The following is a 22,134-nucleotide window of genomic DNA, read 5'->3' as shown; positions in this document are numbered from 1 at the left end:
CCAGTTGCGGCACCTTTTTAGGATTGGCCATGGTTCTGCTTCTATGTTGTATTCCAGAAGATGATGCTGGGAGACCTATGTAGATGTAGGTTTCTATAATGTATGAATCCACCCCAATTCATATTCACCTTTCTGCTGCCTTCTCCTGCACCCCACTTCCATCTGTTTGGTTCTGAATTTGATGCCAGTGTCTGCCTCACCTTTTGCCCTTCTTTGCAGCATGTTGCTTCAGGCAACCAGGAAGAAGCAGAGCGCTTGTTAAGCCAAGGGGACAACGATAAGGACACTGTGCAAAAAATGTGCCATCCGCTCTGTTTCTGTGATAAGTGTGAGAAGCTGGTTTCTGGGTAAGGGTTGTGTTTTCAAAGTTTTCCAGACTTTTTCCAAGCATAATTGGGAACTATGTTGCTAGTGAGTTGGTTGAGACGTAATCCTAAACTATGGTTTGTGCTAACTGCAGTGTAGACGCCAAACAATGGTTTGTGTGCTTCCTTCCCCCAATCCCCGTGGAATCTCTGACTTCTCTCCCAAACAGCAACCTCTGAGGGCAAAGCAACATCCCAATGTGGTTCCAAGGAGCCCAAACCATGAATTATCAATTTAGATGCAAAGTCAAGGCAACAGTTTGCCAAGCCGTAGGTGAACCAGGTTTACATCCTGCTTTGGTGATGGCAGACAATATTTCAGCCAATCAACTACCATGAATGTTTGGCGGTGAGAGAGGGGAATTTAAAGTGGTTGGCTTTTCTACTCACCTTAACTGCAAGGTGAGCAAAGCGGTTTATAAAGCTTTATTTCCCTCCCATGACCTTTTCTAACAGCAAAACAGCTTTGCTGACTATTCAGACTGTAGCTTTCCTGCTTCAGCCTTGTTCCTAGGACTAAATTTCCCTGGGAACAGCACTTCATCATGGCACAGTGTTGTTCCCAGGGACACCCTCAGGGGAAAAAAGATGTCTGCCGCCATCACAGCAACTATTCAGTAAACTTACAAGAGCTCTGTAAGGTAGATTGGTATTATTATTTCCATTATACGGGTGGGAGGAACTGAGGCGAAGAGAACAGTTGCTAGCGAGTTCAGTGTTGAGACCAGATTCAGCTGGTGACCTTACGACAAGCCATGCAAGGCAGCTCACTTGTCGACATGTTCTTTGGTGATTTTAAACAAGGCAGCTGTGTGAAACATAGGCTGTCCTTTGCTTGCCTTTGTTCTGTTTGTTAAGGATGACTTTTTTTTTTACCTTAAGGAAGCTGAATGATCCTTCCATTGTGACACCATTTTCTAGAGATGACCGGGGTTTCACTCCGCTTCATATAGCTGCAATATGTGGTAAGCGCTGCAGTTCATTCGTGGACTATGGCAGAAGTTTTCTGATTCCCCACCCTCTACAAACATTGTCTTCCGAGGAGTCCCTGAGCATCTGTTACAGACCCTCCCTTCACCTGGTACGTTGCACAGGATTCTCAGGTGTTCTCGAAGGTTCACCTACAGCAGCCGCCAGGCTTGGGGACCCTCCCGTATAAACTGAGCATGAGCGTCTACTGTACACTTACAACTTCAAATTGCAGTTGAAGAACGCACTTGTCTTTTGTCCCCTGTTCTGATCTTCTCATGGAGAAGAGACCTTTTGTCGATGGCAGACCCACATGGTTCAACCGCTGGCATTACAAGTTAAAACTATCAGAGAGAGGGTGAATGGAAACACCTCTGCTTGAGAGCCACTACTAGTCAGAAAAGACAGTGCTGGGCTACTAGTTGGATTTGTTATAAAGCCGTTTCCTTACAACAACAACAACAACAACAACAACAACAACTTCTGGTTAACCTTCCATGGATTTCAGGGGTTCTCTGGGGCACAGTTAGAAAGCTATTAGAATTCCACTCCAGGTCTGGAGTGGATTTGAACATCTGCCCAGCACAAATCTTGCTACAAGGAGATCATTTGCTCTACAGAACCAAACTGCAGTAAACAGACCTAACTGTAAGTCTGTATGGCTTTGGTTATTCCAGATGGGAGCTGGTGGCCAGATTATCTTGCTTTTTGGCTTGATTTGATTTGTTATGTGTCTGTGCCGCTTTTCACTCAAACGAATCCCAAAGTGGCTTACAAACAATAAATAATAATAACATGATAGAACATAATAGAACATCATGAATTCAGCCTAGATCATATATAGAATAATTAACAAATCATCAGTGAAACAATTACTATCCATAAAACACTTGGTAGCAAAACAGCAACTAAAGAACAGGCTAAACATCACAAATAAAAGTCGTATTATATGATTAACAAATCAACACAGCTTTTATATTCTATGAAAATAATATTAACAAAATATCAACCAAAAAATAAAATAAGTGCTGTTAAGTTCATACACACACTCTCCACACCCCCAGGTAGCAGTGGGGTGAATTAGCCTTGATAACTTTTGGCTTCCTCCAAATTCCTGACTCTGTAATTCTATTTCTTGGGGAGCTTCCCCTGAAGGCCTTTTCTGCAGCATCAAATATATTGCTGCAGCATCCACCTGCTGTGTGTAGACCACTGATTTGAGAATTTGCAGCCAAGTTCACTGGTTTTTGGGGGGTTACACTTAGCTACCTCTTCTTTTCCCAACGTAGGATGACTTTTCTGTGTACTTATAATATGCACTCGCAGCAATTCATTACTGGGCTCTCTCCAGAGTTGAGGTTGATTCATTCATTATTGCTGGAAAGGCCCCTGCCAAGCTGTGACCTAGAACAGTAATGTGCCAACAAGCTGAGGGGTGTCTTATCACCATGAGCAAATGCTAAGTTGCCTGTCATATGGCGCCTGCAAGTGCCAGGAGAGGCAGCAGATTGTTCAGTTTCCAGTTTGACCCAGAGGGTGACACTTCCTTTTCTCACTGTGAGATGCTGACATTTTGAGTCTGAGGAGCTATATACCTTTCTCCACAGGGCAAGCATCTTTAATTGACTTGCTGGTCTCCAAAGGAGCCATTGTCAATGCGACGGATTATCACGGATCAACGCCACTTCACCTCGCCTGTCAGAAAGGATACCAGAATGTTACCGTAAGCACAGATCTTACGTAATAATAACTACATTTTATGTACCTTTCAGTCCAGTATTGCTTGTAGATTGAAAGCAATGGCTTGGCTGTTTGCTGATGACAGGAACGGTGGCTTTTTGAAGGTTTCCCCCCACCCATGAATGCTGTTTTTTAAAACATATATATAAAAAGATATTTATATACGGCTATATCATTAAAAATATATCACTACAGTTTGCAACAATATGGCTTCTCCATATGTTATTTGACTTCAGTTCCCATCAGCTCCCACAAAATACTGACCATCTGGAGGGCCTATAATATTTCTTTAAACAGCAAAAAAAAAAAAAAATCGTGAATGAAGTAGAAATCCTCCACTGCTTCCTCTGGAGGAGACAATTTGATGCTGACAGATTTGGCTCTGAAAAAAGTTTCAGACATTATGAAATTAGTCTTGTTTAAACACACACACACACACAGAGAGAGAGAGAGAGAGAGAGAGAGAGAGAGAGAGAAGTTGCATGGGATCCAGTGTAGTTTAGGGCTTGGAGTGTTAGACTTGGGCCAGGGAATGCTGGATTAACATCCATTGCCTGTCCATGAAGCTGCCTGGTTGACCTCAGGGAAGTCAGGATCTCTTGGTGCAACTTACTTGGCAGGATTGTGAGAAAACTGTCAGGCAGAGCTCAGTGGAAGAAGAGTGGGTGAAACATGTGAAAGTCAAAGGATTTGGTAAGGCCCACTTTATGAGCTGTGTGCTGTATGTATGTCAATCAGCTGAGAATAATGTATGTGAAGTGATTTGATTGCTTGAAATTTGCTGGATCAGTGCTAAATGTTACTGCTTCAAGCTCTTTGAAGTAGAGCCACACTGATACCCGGGAATGAAGGAATCCTTCATTAGATTTGACATCATGCATTAATTCAGCCCAAGGATGCATTTTGATCTGCAAGTCTCCCCTACAGTGCTGGAGCCTGAGCCTTCCTTGTACACTATTGTTTTGTATCACAGTGTTTAGTGAGTGAAATAATATCCGAGCAGCTTGGGCATGACTCTGAATTGGTTTTAAGCAGCTCATGGTAAGAAGTATTTATACAGTCAGGAATTTGGCCACAATGGTAGCAGCATCAGATGTCAAGGAAATGAACATATGTCTGACTTTTAGAAGACATCTGAAGGCAGCCCTGTATGGGGAGATCTTAGAATGTTTGAGGGTTTTTTGTGTTTTAATACTTAGTTGGGAACAACCCAGAGTGGCTGTGGTAACCCAGTCAGATGGGCGGCATTATTATTATTATTATTATTATTATTATTATTATTATTATTATTATTATTATTATTATTATTTCTCAAGCCATTAAGGCTTGGCTGCTTCTAAGTAGAGGAGATGCATGTGAGTTATTCCTTTTGCACAGAAACTGAAAGGAGCCACAATAGGATTTATTCCCCCTCCCCTCCCCCCGGCTCTTTATACCATCATCAACTCTTATTTTGTATGCCACTTTCCCACAAAAGTGTGCCCAAAGGTGCTCACAACATATCAAGTGAACAAGTATAACAGTTCAGCCATCAGATTTCATCCCAAACATATGCAAGTTAGAAACAGAATTTTTGGGACTCAATTTGACACATTTGTATGGCCTTAACTGTACCATAGCTTCTTCCACTTACTAGAGCTGCTACTGCTAACCCACTGAAATGTGTGCATGCCACATAAAAACGTAGCTTGGTTTTTTCCTTTTTCAGCTTCTCCTCCTGCACTATAAGGCGAGTACAGAAGTCCAAGACAATAATGGCAACACACCCCTGCATTTAGCTTGCACTTACGGCCATGAAGATGTAAGTAGTTCGCAGCAACATGTTCAGGGTACCTATAACACCAGGGTACCTATAACCAGTTAGGTGGACTTTAGCCCCATGGAAAACAAGGGCACTTAAAGTGATTTCAAAGGGGCTTAACTTCGTCTGGATGCAGCCTCACACTTTAATTTTTATTTCATTTCTGAACTTGTAATCCTCCAGCCTTTTCAGAATGATCCTTGAGGGTTAGAAACTGGAGCCCATCGAGAGAGTCCTTTCTTTTGTAACAACTTTGTTAGAACTTTGGAGTCATTCATGGAACATTCCTCTGTGTCACTGTCTTACCTTGTGGAGAGTAAATTGGGGTAAACTGTGGAGAGTAAATCTGGGGTAAATTGTACTGCCCTGTATAGTTGACAGTGTGACCTTTCTGATTCTGCCAATCTGTTCTTGGATGAAAAGAGGTTACAGATTGTGGAGTAAACGAGGTTCCCTCATTCAAATAGTCATAACAAGGCAATTCACTTGTCCTTTTTTTCCATTTGGGAGAAGGGAGTAGCCTTATGCTGTTGGGCTGCCATGTTTATAGGAATGACATACAGATGCCATTTACACATAGTATGCACATATTGTTATGGGTTGGCTCCAACTAAGTCATACTCAAAATAAACCCATTGAAATCAACATACCTAAATAAGTCAGCGTACTTAAGTCCATTGATTTCATGTGGGTCTAGTATATGATGTAGTCAGATACAACTTGTGCAATGTAATGTGCAGATTAGCAGTGGGCTGCGTGGTAGAAACACTTGCTTTGCATGCGGAAGGTCCCAGGTTCAGTCCCCAACAGCATTTCCAGGTAAGGTTGAGAGAGACAACCATGACTTGTGTGTCGTGGCTAATTTTATTTTATTTTGCTGTATTTGTATGGCTGCCCAACAACTTACTTTCTCGGAGCGGTTCCCAGAAAATTTAAAGGATAGAGTGTTTAGATGCAGTGTAAAAACAGTGATGAGTAGTATAAGAATGCTTTGGTCTGGCAAGATACGATGACAAAATTGCCCTCTGTCCCCAATTCTGTTGCTTTAGTGATGTGCACCATCACAGCTTTGGTCTTTGTTTTAACTTTCCAGTGTGTCAAGGCTTTAGTCTATTACGACGTTCACTCTTGTAAATTAGACATTGGCAACGAGAAAGGAGACACTCCTCTTCACATAGCTGCTCGCTGGGGTTACCAAGGGATCATCGAAGTGCTGCTTCAGAATGGAGCCAACCCAAATATTCAGAACCGGATGAAAGAGACTCCTGTGCAGTGCGCATTAAATTCTACGGTACTTCTTAGATATCACTTCTTTTTTTTAAAAAAACAACCCCAAATTTCTTACATGATTTTAAATGTTGCAAAGAAGCAATATTGGCCAGGGCAGTTAAAAATAAAATAAAATTCCATTTGCTTTTGGTGGACAAATGCCACTGTTTTATATCTGAGACATCCATGCAGTATGTATTCATTTCTGTGGTCCTCTTAAATTGATCTACTCTATAATTATTTTTTTTAAGAAAACAAACAAATGTTATTGTGTTTTTTACTTAATTGGAAGGACAGTGGCTAGCCAGGAACTCTTGAAAATACCTTTTGCTTGTTTTTGACAGGGGAGGGTTGCAGTTCTACTCCCAAAGTGCCTGAGAGGCAAGATGAATCTTCCTGATTGGGATGCTCTCTAATCTGCCTTTATATATCATTGCTAATGTCATGCTTGCCTTCTGATGAGTAAATTTCTCTGGAGAGATGGAGTTGCAACTTGCCTCTTCATGAATGTTTGATCTTTCTGCTTGCAGATTTTGTCCTTAATGGAACTGAACTACCTTGCATTTGAAAGAGGGCAGAGTGCTTCTCAGGTAACCTGCAAACCCTTCCTTAGCGTAATGGTATCCAGCTGATCAACTGCTGTGATAACGGCGATGCTGCCAACTCTTCCTCCTTTTGTTTTCTTTGCTGGTTCCACTAGTCCCCAGCCAGATCTTCTCAGGGTTGTGAGGACTCCATCAGCCAAATATCGTCCATTTCCAGTTTATCTTCAGCAACAGCTAGACAAGAAGAAGCAAAATCTAGTTATAAAGAGGTAAGTTGATGAAGCATTGGGCAATGAGGAGCGCGGTAGAAATCTAAGGGGCCAGGGCCATTCCTGTTTTCGCCTCCACTCATAATAGTGGAACTTGAGTGTCATAACATGAAGCTGATTAGCAGGAGATTCAGGACAAACAAAAGGATGTACCACTTCGCACACGTCACACTTTCTGAAATTCAGTGTAACAAGATGTGAAGGCCACTTGACTAGACAGCTTTGAAAAGAGGAGTAGACACATTTTATGGAGGAGGGTGAGATCTGTCAATGGCTACTAGCCATGATGATTATATGGTGCCTCTGATTTTGGAGATATTATGGGCAGAGACCATTGTTTTGCTTTCAGAAGGTCCCAGAGTCAGCCATTGGCAGCAGTGATTAGAGCAGCCTTCACCAGCCAGGTGCCCCCCAGCCCAAATGTTTTGGATTACAGCTCCCATCAGCTGGCTGGGGCAAATAGGAATTATAGTCCACAACATCTGGAGGGAGCCAGGTTGGCAAAGGTTGGGCTGGAGGTCTGGTACAGTGTGCAGAGGGTCAGGCTAGAACTGGGTCCAATCTCTGGCATCTCCATATTAAACAGAAAGAAACAGGTAGCAGGTGACATGAAAGACTTCTTTCCTGAAAATGCTGGAGAACTACTGCTGGTCAGAATAGAGAATACTGAGCTAAATGGATGGAGAGTCTGAGCCAGTGTAAGGCAAAACGTTGATGCTCTGTCCCCATCATTACTGTCTCAGGACTACCTTTGAATTTTGATCTGTCTGTGTGAGATACCGTTAGGTCTCAATGGCTTATCCTGTTGTGGGTTCAGACCAGCCAAAAGTTGCTGTTCTGTAAATGAGAAATCATGCATGTATAAAAAAGTCATTCAGTGCGAGATTGAGGATCGCTTCCTTTGTGCTTTGCTTCTCCTCCTCTTTTCGCCTTTAAGATATGAACTTGTCACCCTCAAGAGGCTGAGGCTTCAGTTCAAGTCAGGGAAAAGAGATTACCTGCGTCTTAGACCTTTTAGCTTCTGGAGCTCATGTCCTCTTCGTTTAATCCAAAATCAGTTCACTCCCATTTGCCATAATTTGTTGCACTTGCCTCTTATTGACTAAGAAAGTGGTTTCTGATTGGGGGGGATTGTGCCTGATCCTGTATTTTAAGACAAGAATGACCTCTAAATTTAAAATGATGGTTTTTGTTTTGCTGGAGAATCTTAGTTTTCTGTGAAGATGTCAGAGTTTGACAACCTTTGTTTCTGTCAACAGATTAATGCCCCCACCCCCACATTAGAGGCCACATGCCATTGGTGGATGATTGTCAGAGCCAGATACAAGTATTCTGGATTAACTAATCTAGAATAAAGATAGCCTTTCTTCTGTTTTCACTGTGGCTACCTCAGATTAGAATTCCCAATCCAAGCATGTCTGCTCAGAAGTAAACCCGACTAAGTTTGATGGTTTATTCTCAAATAAGCAAGCAGAAGAATTTGTCCTGGAAAGCAAGCGAAAGTAATTTCTTTTTGACTTTAGTGTGCTATACATACATATATGGCAGTAGTTGGCCAATTTGTTCCTACAGGGGAAAACTCCCACTTGTTCTGAGACTGTATAGCAAGAAGGGGGAAAACACCAGGAAAAGCAAGGAGGAAACTAAGAGGAATCAGCTCACCTCTCATGGGATGGAAGGATGGGGCAGCTTCAGAAGGTATCAGGAACTGCCTCAAGTGAGGTTGGAGGATGCATGTTGCTCAAGTGATTCATTCAGAGCCCCCCTTGGCTAGACTTGGTCACTCTCTGTTTCCTGCTTGCAAGATGGAAAGAAGAGCCGAATTTACAAAATGATCACTAGACCCCTTCCTACGATTGTTTACAAGGACAAGGAGATGTTTGGCCTGAGGAAGGATGCGAGTGCCACATCACATGCAGTTTGATGGGAGGCTTCCATCCTATTTGGGGAACTGATTCTCTGGGTGTAGATGCTTTTGTAGCCCAAAAAGCAACTCCTAGGCACAAGAGGAAGTATCAGCAAGGTTGAAAGAACCCAAATACCCTAGTAGTACAACTAAACATTTCTTTTTCTTCTGGCTGTGTTCATTACATAGGTGGAGAAGCTTTTAAGAGCAGTTGCTGATGGAGACCTTGAAATGGTAAGATCTCTTATGCTTTGTGCTACCTTGTTTGCATGCATTGATGACACTTTATAAGGTAGAGATTTCCACGAGCATAACAGTAAGAGTGTGCAGCTGTTAAACAGTAACATGCTTTTATTCCCATAATGGGAGTGTCTGGAAATCGCATCCTCCCGTGGGGCCAACCTGGACCATATCTTCCTGTGTCAGCCACCTGTTATCTTCAGTGGGCGGGGAAAGCAAAACAGCCCGCTGAGCGGAACAAACAGGTTCATTTCCTTTAAGGAGCTACCTCCGTGCCACAATAATAATAATAAATTATTATTTGTACCCCACCCATCTGGCTGGGTTTCCCCAGCAACTCTGGGTGGCTTCCAACAAAGATTAAAAATACATCAAAGTGTCACACATTAAAAACTTCCCTGAACAGGGCTGCCTTCAGATGTTTTCTAAATGTCAGGTAGTTGTTTATCTCTTTGACATCTGATGGGAGGGCGCTCCACAGGACGGGCGCCACTACCGAGAAGGCCCTCTGCCTGGTTCCCTGTAGCTTTGCTGTGACAACGGAAGCATGACCCCATTAGCAGGAAGAGCCCAGAGGTCCCGTGAAAGGCTGGAAGCCTGAGGCAGAATTGGGCCAGTTGCAGCATGCAGCAGTCTGTTGCTGCTGAGAACAAGTAGGAAAATCGGGACACCCTTTCACTCCTTCCCCCCTGTTTCTAAGGCCCAGATGAGAAAAGCTCAGGGGACCAGGGGGTCAGACCAGACTGTGGATGCTGCCTCTCATTCCTGACAGGATGGGCAGAGCCCCAACAAATCACAGGGGTTTGTTACATTTGTAGTGGGGGCTAGAAGAGGGGCATTAAAATAATGCCCTTTAGTTAAAGGACTGCTGGCAATGGAGCTTTGCACTTAAGGGAACACTTCTGCATACATAACACATTTCCTCCCCTTTGTTTTTGAAGCAGCTTCCTGTTTTGCCATGCTCACTCTGATTGCAGGAGTAACGTGTGTTTTTTTAATTAAAAAGATTAAAAAGCTTGGTGCCTCTTGTGTTGCTGTGAAATCATATAATCAGCCATTTACGCACATTATAGAATATTCAACATCTCAGAGAGGCAGTCTTGGTTCCTCTGAGACCTTAAATGCCAGGATTAGAGAAGGTTGCACCTCCTTTGAACACTCTGGGTCTTCATCTAAAATGCATTAGAATTAAATGCACAGCACTAGACTGCCTCATAGTGCATTCTGTATTGATTTAACTGTTGAAGAGTATATATCCATGTGTAGGAAGAGCATGTGGCAAGTCCCCTGCTGGGACTGAATGGCTTCAGAATGCAGGTGGCAAAATCGTATGGTTGAATGCTCCCCCATATAAAAAATGCCCTCCTCGTCGGAAACTGGCATGCAAGGGAGAAGGAATATGTCTTAACCTTCTATCCTGGATGTGTTGCAGACATCACCATCCTGCTCTGTGCTACAAACACAAAACCATTATGCAGGTAGCGTGTATTTTTCAAATGTGGCTTTTCCTTTGGATATAAATTGAGGCAGAGAGGGGGAATAGATCCCCACATCCCACATTTCTGTGTGTTTCAAAGAGTAAAAGGAAAGTCTGCAACTCAAAAGAAATACTGATGGATTAATCATTATATTTTTACTTGGATAATTGATTAGTTTTCAGTTTGCATATGGGTGATTAACAATACAGTGGTACCTCTACTTATGAACGCGATCCGTTTCGGGGTGCCATTCGCACGCTGAACAGTCCGTAAGTGGAGCGCCACTACTGCACATGCGCGAAGCGCGATACAGCGCTTCTGCATGTGCGTGCATGGTGAACTCAGAAGTAGACACTTCTGGGTTTGCCGCGTTCATAACCTGAAAAGCCGCAACGTGAAGCAAACGTAACACGAGGTATGACTGTACTTCTGAAGCAAGAAGCATATATCCTTAGTTTTTAGATTATGAAATTGTATTGTAGCTGGCATCCTCTTGGAAGAGGCATTACCCTTTTGCATGTGAGAAGAGACAGTGGCTCTTTTAGGATGGTGCTTGCCATTTGTAGTTTTCATAAGCTCTTGAATTAAAAAGAAGCCTGTATAGTATATTCCAACAGTGAATTCCTTCTCCAATGACTGAACATGCTCAATGACAATGAATTGCTGGCTGATTCTTGGTGGGTGTTTGGGAGGGGGACTGGCAAATTGAGGAGAGGGAGTGCAATGGAGTGTCCTGGAAAAAGGGCACAGAACTTGAACTTGACACAACAACATTTTGTTGTAGGTTCCACATGAATGCATTTGTGGGTGGGTTTTTAGCCATCCATCCATCCATCCTGCTGCCAGTTTCCTCCCTTAGTTGATCTAAATTAAGTAGTGCAGTCCAGATGTGCCTTTCGTAGATGCAATACCTGTGCTACCTTCTTAGATATTCATATCCATGAGTAACTTTTCTCATGAGTAGTCCTAAGAGGGAAGTTGGGCTATGTTTTTTCCTCAAATAGTAGTATCAGCTTTGAACAAAAAGTCATGGCAATTTTAAAACTGCCAACAAACACATTTTTTTGGGGTAATGACTTACAGAAATGTAAAAGCAACTGGGGGTGTTTTGATCTGTAATACCTCGTTCTCCATACAGCAGCAGCAGCCTTGCTGCTTCCATCCTATAATTTGCAATATTTACTGTCTCCCGTGATGACTGAAAACTGCCTGAGCCCTGCTATCTTTTTCTCCAGAAGCCTTTTAAAATGGTGACAAGCAGCAGTTGACAGTAAGGCAAATTATACCATTGTATGTTTGAAGATTTCTTCATTTTTAAAATAAAAAAAATAAGAAAGTCTTGTGAAGCTGTATTCAGATATCATACCAAGCCATTCCAAAGTCAGCACTGGAAGCTATGCCTTTGAATTGGGCTCATCATGGTTTGGCATAATGTTTGAATTGATAAATCAGTGATGGGCATGGAGCCCATGCCTTGCATTCAAAAGGTCTCTGCTTTGATTCCTAGCACTTCCAGGTAGCAAGGAGATGAGAGAGAGCCCTGCCTGAGAGCGGAGTTTAGGCTAGATGGAGCAATAGTTTGATGCAGGAGAAGGCAACTTCGTGGGATCATTGCTGAAAGGGTCAGCCAGTGTAATAATAATAATAATAATAATAATAATAATAATAATAATAATAATAATAATAATTTTTTTTTTTTTTTTTAAAAAATTATACCCCACCCACCTGGCTGGGTTTCCCCAGCCACTCTGGGCGGCTTTCAACAGAACATTAAAAACAGGGGGGGAAAATCAAACATTAAAAATTTCCCTAAACAGGGCTGCCTTCAGATGTCTTCTAAAAGTCAGATAGTTGTTTGTTTCCTTGACATCTGATGGGAGTGCGTTCCACAGGGTGGGTGCTACTACCAAGAAGGCCCTCTGCCTGGTTCCCTGTAACTTCTCTTCTCGCAGTGAGGGAACCGCCAGAAGGCCCTCGGAGCTGGACCTCAGTGTCCAGGTAGAATGATGGGGGTGGAGACACTCCTTCAGGTATACAGGACTGAGGCCGTTTAGGGCTTTAAAGGTCAGCACCAACACTTTGAATTGTGCCCAGAAACGTACTGGGAGCCAATGTAGGTCTTTCAGGACCAGTGTTATATGGTCTCGGCGGCCACTCCTAGTCACCAGTCTAGCTGCTGCATTCTAGATTAATTGCAGTTTCTGAATCACCTTCAAAGGTAGCCCCACGTAGAGCGCATTGCAGTAGTCCAAGTGGGAGATAACCAGAGCATGCACCACTCTGACGAGACAGTCTGCGGGCAGGTAGGGTCTCAGCCTGCGTACCAGATGGAGCTGGTAGACAGCTGCCCTGGACACAGAATTGACCTGTGCCTCAATGGACAGCTGTGAGTCCAAAATGACTCCCAGGCTGTGTACCTGGTCCTTCAGGGGTACAATTACCCCATTCAGTGGTAAAAAGAAAAATGCCTCTTTATCCTGGCTTTTGACACTTGTGGGTCTGAAATATATACCTCTCCTTTTTTCTGTGATTGCAAGTTGTTTTAAAAAGTTTTTAATATTGTGTTTTAATGTAACCCGCCTTGGGACCTTAGGGTGAATAATATTTTACTATATATCATAATCTCTAGGGAGTGAGAAGCTATGTAGAATCAAGTTCCACAGCAAGAAGCATCCTTCTAATTGCATGTTTTAATGCACTCCTTCTTGCTCTGAAAGCATTCAGAGTGCGTTACTTGGTGAGATCAGATTACAGCAGCTCCATGGGATACTTAACACGTGCACCTATTTTAAAATGCATTTAACCTTTTGACCAAAATCCTTCCTTAATCCATTGTCATTGGAAACAGATACATTTGAGACAGCGTGATTAAACTTTGGTAAGGCACTGATTCAAAACTTCGGGAGGGAATTTTTTGGGAAGCTGTGGCAAGCTAATGATTAGTCTGCTAGACTCCTTGTTGTTCAAGGTTGGGTGATAAATGTGTGCAGCTGAAGAAAGGAGTTTGTGGGGATGATCAGTCTTGTTTCTGCCTGTGGGAAGGAGGGGTGGCCGGTGGGGGACCTGTCAGGATAATCTGAGGGATTCCTGAATTCTTGAGGTGGGTGAATGACTGACAGGGCTGGCCATTCCCTATTGGAGCCTTGGTCTCAGTATGGAATGGGAAGGGTTATTGCCCCTATACTCTTTCCAGCACTGCAGGGTCTGTAATGCTTTCTGGTGTATTGAAGATCAGACCGCTGGAATGCACACAGTTGATGTTTTGCAGTGAACACAACTGAGCAGAAGTGAAAGCACCCCACTGTGCCTACTCTGTGGTGGTGGGGGAGGTGGAAAGGTCTTACTTCACCTTCTTTGTTGCGTCCTCATGGCGTTGTCCAGTTTAGCTCCTTTAGTTGGGATCTGTTTTGGAGGAAAGTGGAGTGGAATCCTTGGCTGTCTGCTGTGATGGATTTACCCAAGGCTAGCTAGACCATAAAGAAGGCTAATCGCCGAAGAATTGATGCTTTTGAATTATGATGTTGGAGGAGACTCTTGAGAGTCCCATGGACTGCAAGAAGATCAAACCTATCCATTCTGAAGGAAATCAGCCCTGAGTGCTCACTGGAAGGACAGATCGTGAAGCTGAGGCTCCAATACTTTGGCCACCTCATGAGAAGAGAAGTCTCCCTGGAAAAGACCCTGATGTTGGGAAAGATGGAGGGCACAAGGAGAAGGGGACGACAGAGGACAAGATGGTTGGACAGTGTTCTCGAAGCTACCAGCATGAGTTTGACCAAACTGCGGGAGGCAGTGGAAGACAGGAGTGCCTGGCGTGCTCTGGTCCATGGGGTCACGAAGAGTCGGACATGGCTAAACAACAAGAACAGCTGTTTACCCAGGTGTTTTGAGGTGGCTGGTTACAGTCCATTGTTGCTTGCTTAGACTCTGTTACCTGCTGATTTTATAGTTTTACATGACTTTTAAAAAATAATAATTTATATACCACCTTTTGTTTCAAGAAAAAAATAATACACGGGTGGTTCACAAACAAATGGAAGCCGGCAGCAAAATAACAAGGATAAAAACAGCTTATTAAAAATAGTAATAATTAAAATACAGTATATGGTAAAATAAATTCATCAAGAACATTAAAACACCTGTTATTTAAAATGTATAATGAGTGAGCCCATTAAAACCCCATAACATCAGTTGAAGCAGAAGATTCAAGTCAGGAGACATAGGGGGTGCTTATCTCCAGGTGTGTCTTCAAGAATGCCAGCACTGGTGGGTCCAGGTGTGTGCCCCACCCCATGCTCAATTGATAGAGCAAAGTGAGAAATAAATAAACAAGTAGGAACTCAAGTGGAGGGCTGTGCCTGGTTCCTGGGCTGTTGATTCCCACCTAGAAGAGGAGGCAGTGGCAGTAAGGAGGAAGAGGGGGACAGACTCAAAAGAGGGCTCCCCACCAAGATTATCTTGCCCAAAGCCCCACTTCCACCCCCACAAAGACAACTTGCCCAAGCCTACGTATGCATTAATTGATGGCAGAAAGACAAGAAATGCCAAACATATTCTATTTTCTTTCTTGAGAAAAGTCAGCGTTCTTGTCTCTTTGATTAAAAATCAACTGTGGTTGAGGTTGGGTTTTTGTTTTTTTTAAGTGGAATAAAGGCTGTTCAAGGAAGCACCTTGGTATATTCTGGCCCAAAGCCCTCCATTTAATCTTCAGCAATCCTGGCTAAAAGGATTTGAGAGGCCTTGGGCTGAGGTGAGCGTCAAAGACTCGATTAAGTGTGAGGAAGTCATTTCTAATTTACATCATGGTTCCTTGGGAAACTGGTCTGCAGTTGACTTGTGGGAAGTGAAATGTTAGATTTCCTTTATCTTATCTTTCTGAGAAAGTAACAGGAGACTTTGGACGATGTCCTACTGAAGTGATAACAGGCCTACCGGTAAGGTCAAGTAGGCTGGAAGGAGCAAGAGGGCAGGGCCTTTTCAGTGGTGCCCCCCCCAGCTCTAGTTATGCTATTCCCACTGGATTGTGCCTACCTGGTCTCTTCTGCACAAGTCTCTATCAATTACCTATTCCAGATTGCTTTTTTCTTACCCGGTTTTAATTGCTGTTGGTTTTTGAAACACAATGATCTGTTTTATGCTGACCTGTTTGAAATGTTTCTAAGATACTAGTTTTTGTTTATCTTTCAAGATCTCTTTGGTGAATTTCTGTGCAGTCTATAATGTACTATACGAGATGCCTGAGAAGGGCTAGGCAGGCTTCCTCAACCTCGGCCCTCCAGATGTTTTGAGACTACAATTCCCATCATCCCTGACCACTGGTCCTGCTAGCTAGGGATCATGGGAGTTGTAGTCCAACAACATCTGCAGGGTCGAGTTTGAGGAAGCCTGGGCTAGAGCAACCTAAAGCAAGGGCTGTGTGTTGAGGGGAGCTGTAGTCCAACAACATCTGGGGAGCCACAGGTTCCCCATCCCCACCTTGAAAGGTGAGCTTAATATACGCTGAGAAATAAAATCAGTAAGTGCCAATTTCCAGAATAATCGGCATATCGATGTTTGAATTAAAATGCTGCCTATGGGGCAGGGGGAGTGCCATAATTTCAGTATTCCTCCATGCAGGCAAAACAACAATACTTCATATAGAAAATGAGATATCCAAGCAGAAAGGGCTCAAGCTTGGTTGTCTCTATGACATGGTAGTTTTCTTTGTGTAGTGATTATTTTTCACGAGGGCGCATTCATGTGAGGGTCTCTCTGTCATCAGATGTAGTTCAGTTCAGGGTCGGGTTTACCACCCCAAGGGTTCCTCTCCCAAAAGAAAATAAATACATTCTTTTTTTAAAAAAGGGGGACACTAATTTGCATGAAACATGCACATGCTAAGTTATAGGTTATTAACACAGATTTAGAAACAATTGCTACAATTCTGAATAGAAATACAATCCATCTTACCATAGTGAGGGAGCCTGCGGCCAGCTGAGCTGTCTGCTTGCTCAGGCTGCTCCTCCTCCTCTAGGTTTTTTAAAAATGTTTAAACCAGAGTTTGACCAGTCAGCCTTTGTAACAGAGCACTGTTCTCTGTAACGTAGGACACTGGCCACCCTAACCACCCTTGTGAGAATAAGGCCTACAATTCTGACTCTAGAACGGCCTTCGTTTCTTAACAGGTGCGCTATCTTTTGGAATGGGCGGAAGACGATCTAGAGGAACCCGAAGAAGCCGGCAGCAGCGTGGAGAAGCTGGAGTTCTGCCACCCCTTGTGCCAGTGTTCCAGATGTGGCCCTGTGCAAAAGGTCTGCCCGTCTTCCTCCTGCCCAGGCCTGTCATTCATTGTGCCCAGCTCTGAAACATCCTCCGCCCCTTGTCCTTATCAGAGTTCACGACCTCCTGAGATGAAGCTGCTCTCCTGGGTAATCAGGCTCCTGAAAGGATTGAGGAGCCGCTCAGGAGAAGCTTGTTTTCCTCTGGAAGAGGCAGGGAGGGGGAGAAAACTTTGCACTTTGTCCTCAACTCACCTTCCTCTCAGGGGTGGAGGAAGGGGGGTGCGGTGGGGGCGGGCTGCCCCAGGTGTCACCACTGAGGGGGGTGACAAAATGCCAGGCGGCATTCACCTGGGAGTGATGCGATGGCTTGAGCGCGTGCAGGCTCCACACTGCCCAAATGGTCCGCCCGCTGCCTCCCCCTCAGTTGTAGGGCAGCTGAGTGGGAAGAGGCAGGCAGGCTCCTCGGAGGCCCAGCGGAGTGTCCTGCCCTGGCTCGCCCCGCCCCACGGGCGCCTGGCAATGCCCCTGGGCACAGGGCATGCGCAGTGCCCCAGGCACCCAATCGGCTTGCTTCGCCACTGCTTCTTCTCCCTGTGGACAATTTCCCTGTCTTGGCATTGCACTCCTCTTCCAGGAGTCTTTGCCTGTGGGAAAGTAAACAAGTAACAAGGCCTCTGCTCTCGATTTCCCAGCTGCTGCTTTCTCCCTTGCTAACCAAATGGAATCAGAGAAGTGTAGAATTGGAAGGGACCCCAAGGGTCATCTAGTCCAACCCCCTGCAGTGCAGGAATCTTTTTGCCCAATGTGGGACTGAAACCCATGTCCCTGAGATTAAGAGTCTCATGTTCTGCCAACTAAGCTATGAAAATCATACAGCAATGGTTGTGATGTTTTAGATTGTAAACCTATGTGCAAGCCCTGTCTAGTTTGGGTTTGTTTGTTTTTTAAATGTGCATAGTAGTTTAAGGCACTTAATGCTACTACTGCTACTTAATAAATCACTGTTCATAATAATGGTGAGTTTACACCAATACATTTGCATCATCTCAGCACACAAATAGCACTCTGAAGTTTCCAAGGCAGCGCTGAATTCCAGGCGGTGGCTGCCGTGGGATGTTTGCTTGCTTGTCAGCTGAGAAGGCTCTGATGGAATTTCCCTTTCTTCCTCCCGATAGAAACTCTTCCGAGTTCCCTCCAACGGCCTCGGAGTGAACATCACAAACCAAGAGGGCCTGACGCCACTGCACGTGGCCTCGCTCCATGGACATGCGGACTTGGTCTCCCTCTTACTGAAGCACGGAGCCAACCTGGAGGCAAAGGATGCTCACCACGCGACACCTCTCCACCTTGCCAGCCAGAACGGGCACTTGCAGGTAAGGGTTGCAGTAGGGAAGTCTCCTCTTCGACCTTACTTATTTATATACCGCTGTATCATTAAAATGTATCACAGTGGCTTACAACAATACAAAAACATACAGTACAGTAAACTCATAAAAAGAAGACCATTGCAGGGGATGCATACTTAATTGCTTGCATATTTTGCCTGGCAAAATAGAAGAGTTTTCAGCAGGCAGTTAAAAGCTTGCAGACAAGGTGCTTGCTGAATCTGTGCTGGCAGGATATTCCACAGCAGACCTCCACTGTTGGAGGCAGTAAATGCTTCTGAATACCAGTTGCTGGAAACCTCAGGGGGGAAGAGCACTCTTTTGCTTGGGTTTTGCCTGCGGGCTTCGCAATCTGGTTGGCCACCATGAGAACAAAGGGGTGCCCTTTGGCCTGATCCAGCAAGGCTCTTCCACCCACCCAATTTTGTTTCCAGTTTTACACACCTTGGGATTTACCCAAATCCGTGATAGCTCCCTTTGTGTGTATGAATGAGCAACTGCACTCACGATGCCGATAATAATCTTGCTTGCGCCTGTGCTTTACAAAGCATTAATGTGAGTTGGTTTTGTCTAAAGAAAGAAAGATTGAGAAAATGCAGGGGACTTGAACCCTTTTACTTCTGGTTTTTGCGTGTGTTGAAACTGTTCAAAGCTGCCATGGTAACACTTCTTTCCTTTTTTCCACAGGTGGTAAAGTGCCTGATAGAGTATAAAGCTAAACAAAATAAAAAGGACATTTATGGAAACACTCCTTTAATTTATGCCTGCTTGAATGGCTATCTAGAGATAGCGGCCTTTTTGTTAGAGGTAAGGGACCTTTGGGTATTTTCATATTTTCCTTTCTTTCTTTCTTTTGACTGTGGTATTTATTTTTCATATTCAGTCATCATGAGGTGGCAGATCTGGCAACATTCCGAACAGCAGAGGACTTTTCATCATACTCTGCTCTTAATCTCAGCATTTTGAGAGTACATTTTAAAGGGTGGGTTGCCCTAAAGCAGAGGTTTTCAACCTTTTTGGGTCCATGGCTCCCTTGACCAACTAACGTCTTTCTGTAGCACCCCTGTAGGGCTCAGGAGCCCAGTTATGTCACCCTTTGCCCGCAGAGCTGGCAGCCTCTCACCCTTTTTCAAACACCTTCCCTTGTGGAGTGTTCCCTCAGCCTCCTCCCATCTCCTTGAGAGTCCTCTGGGCAGCTGCAGCTGCCACTCCTTGTCTCTGAGCTGCCCCCCCAAAGAGAATTGCGTCTTCACACTGCCCCACAGGGGAAGCACCCCCTGGCCAGCCCCAGAGGCACCATTCACCTGCGGAGCTTGTAGCCAGAGCTGCTGCAACAAACATCTGTGCAAGCCTTTGGGAAGCGGAGACACAAGAGGGCATCAGAGGAGCGAGGGAAGGAAAGATGCCAGTGTTGAAAACCACTGCCCTAAAGTGTGATTGGGGAAGCTGTGTCCCTCCCCATCATCATTGAGTGACCAGGCTGACTAGGGTTGATGGGAAAGGGAGTTCACAGAACCACAGCTTCTCCATCCCTTCCATAAGAGAACTATGGGGGAAATCTAAGCCTCATGCTGGCATTCATTTGTATAAACCTGCCCTTTGTTATATTAAATGTCAGTTACAGATCAGCTACTGCAGATGAACTCACCTTATCATGTGAGCATAGTGGGCTGGGATTCAGAGCGGAAGGAAAATAGATTATTGTGCAGCTATGCAAATGCTTCTGCAAGAGCTGTGCATGGGTGCACTTAGTGCAGAAGCAGCTGGATTACATAGCACTCCCCAGGCATCCTGTTGTGCAATAGCACATTTGGATGTAGTTTCACATTTCTTCTGTATCTGGAAGGGCATCTTTAGATTCAGCTCGCTGGTCTGGTTCAGGCATAATGGGAAACCGTGGTTTCCTGTTGTGTGAAGAACTCTGCCCCCCTTCAATTGCAGCTACAATGAAGCGTTGGCCTCCAGTTTGAAACAAGCCACAGTTCAGAACTGTGGTTTATTTAAAAGCAGAAGTGAAAGCTGCCGGTCTCCTCCTTGTGGCAGCAAAGAGGAAGAAAAGGAAGAAGGCAAGTTCACGGCTCCTGCAGGTTCATTGACATAATGGTAAACTCAGTGGTTTCCCATTTTGTCTGAACCAGGCTGCTACTTTTCAGTGGAAAGCACAGTGGGATGAATTGATTGCTTAATCATTGCCTTTCTGTTGATAGCATGAAATGAAAGAGTAGATCTGTCCTTGTCAATTTGTTACATTAAAACGCATATTTGCATATTGGAAGAGCCACTGTGGACTGACTTGAGACCTAGATTCAAATATCACATTTAACCCATGAAGCTCACGGGTGGACCTTACTCTGAGCCAACCTCACAGGGTTGATGTGAGGATAAAATGGGGGCGGGAGGGAGATGTATGTCACCTTCAGCTTCTTGGATGAAAAGTGGGATGTAAATAAGACGAAGAATTTGAGAGGGGGACCGTCTTCTACTGACAGAGCAGATACGTTTCATGCAGGTTCAATCCCTGCCATCTAAAGTTTAAGAGGATCAGATGGGAGACAGGAAAGATCCTCTGCTACAGACCCCCAACAGATAACATAGTAAAAGTTGATGCAACTTCTTCATCGGTACCATTCGGAGATACTGAAAGAAGTATGAGAACTTGCCGTTTCCGTGTGACCTCCTTTCAGTATCATCGCTTGAATGTCCTTTGCCGTCCTTTCTTTCCCTTCAGAACGGGGCCTCGGTTAACCTGTCCAACAACCAAGGCAACACACCTCTCCATAAAGCTGTGATCGGGAGCTATGAGCCTTTGGTGCGGCTCCTGCTGCAGCACGGCGCATCAGCACATGCTCGGAACAACAGACAGTGCACGCCCCGTGACTACGCTGAGCCTGTAAGTGGCCCATTTGTCTACAGGAGGAACTTGCTAGCCCACAAGTACAGTAAGCCTACCAGCCTCCATCTGGACTGATGCATTATCAGCCAGAGATTTCAATGGGGGGTGATTGGCTCCAGCTTTAGCCTGAAGCTATAATTCTCAAGCGACATAGATCAGGGGCTCCCGGACGGTGGTTTGTGGACCACAGCTTTAGTCAGGTGGATTTGAGAGTGTCTGTGAAGGACACTTGCCCTTTGAGTTCTATGGAATCCAAATTGCAATACAAGAAAATGTAAGAAATAAAAAGCAGTAAAAACACAATTAAAAAAACATACAGCATCTAGCACAGTGCATTCCATTTGCTACAATGGGCAAAAAAAATTATGAAGAGGTCTGGCAAGACCCTCAACATTTTTCAAGTGGTCCATGGGTGGGGGCGGGTGGGGAATTTGGGACCCCCTGACATAGATAACAAAAGTAGGAGTGTGGTAATTGGTAGGAGTAGCTTGCTGATCAATGATTGGTCAGATACTGTAGATCGTTCAACCATTATTTGACTGTAGTAAAATATTCCAAGAATCCAGAACGGTCATGATGCTCTAAAAATGTACCTCCTTCTTTATTATACACCCCAGCCCTTTAAAAACCTGTTTTTACAGTGTTCTGAACCACTGTTAAGTGGCATTTTCATTTGTTGTGCTGGAAGTTCTTATGCTAGAAAAATGTTATTTTGTTATATGTTAATTGTATTTTACTATTTTTTTGCTGTAAGCCACCTAAACAAAAGTGCTGTTGGGCAGCTTTGTATAATATACAGCAATAAAATAAAATAAAATATTTTTTAAATGAGAAACTACCTCCTCTTTTTGTCCCACCTAATTTAAAGAAATCGGGTATCCTTGAGCTGCTGAGGACCGTAGTAACCTCAGAAGAGGGAAGAAAGACTGACTGCAGATCTCACGTGGCTGGGAAGAGCAGGAAAAAAAGTGAGTGTGGCATTTTGACTAGCAGAAATGAATCACACTGGGGGCT

At 44.2% G+C, this 22,134-nt stretch overlaps 1 protein-coding gene across 8 annotated transcripts in view; it reads left to right on the top strand.

Moving 5' to 3' along the window:
• Positions 1-22,134, top strand: part of ANKRD27 (ankyrin repeat domain 27) — a 69,856-nt gene that overhangs the window by 41,626 nt on the left and 6,096 nt on the right. For all 8 annotated transcript variants that reach the window (XM_081203958.1, XM_081203960.1, XM_081203961.1 and 5 more), the window contains 13 exons: positions 220-347; positions 1,248-1,330; positions 2,942-3,057; positions 4,783-4,875; positions 5,969-6,166; positions 6,675-6,734; positions 6,845-6,958; positions 9,054-9,098; positions 16,747-16,872; positions 18,018-18,215; positions 18,915-19,034; positions 20,956-21,117; positions 21,989-22,088. In XM_081203958.1, the coding sequence (XP_081060084.1) occupies positions 220-347; positions 1,248-1,330; positions 2,942-3,057; positions 4,783-4,875; positions 5,969-6,166; positions 6,675-6,734; positions 6,845-6,958; positions 9,054-9,098; positions 16,747-16,872; positions 18,018-18,215; positions 18,915-19,034; positions 20,956-21,117; positions 21,989-22,088 (1,543 nt within the window). The remainder of the gene's footprint in view (positions 1-219; positions 348-1,247; positions 1,331-2,941; positions 3,058-4,782; positions 4,876-5,968; positions 6,167-6,674; positions 6,735-6,844; positions 6,959-9,053; positions 9,099-16,746; positions 16,873-18,017; positions 18,216-18,914; positions 19,035-20,955; positions 21,118-21,988; positions 22,089-22,134) is intronic.

The sequence above is a fragment of the Podarcis bocagei genome (assembly GCF_964188305.1).
Source record: "Podarcis bocagei genome assembly, chromosome: 7".
NCBI lineage: Eukaryota > Metazoa > Chordata > Lepidosauria > Squamata > Lacertidae > Podarcis > Podarcis bocagei.
Note: the sequence above shows the minus strand (reverse complement) of the source record. Positions and strands in the feature narration are given on the sequence as shown.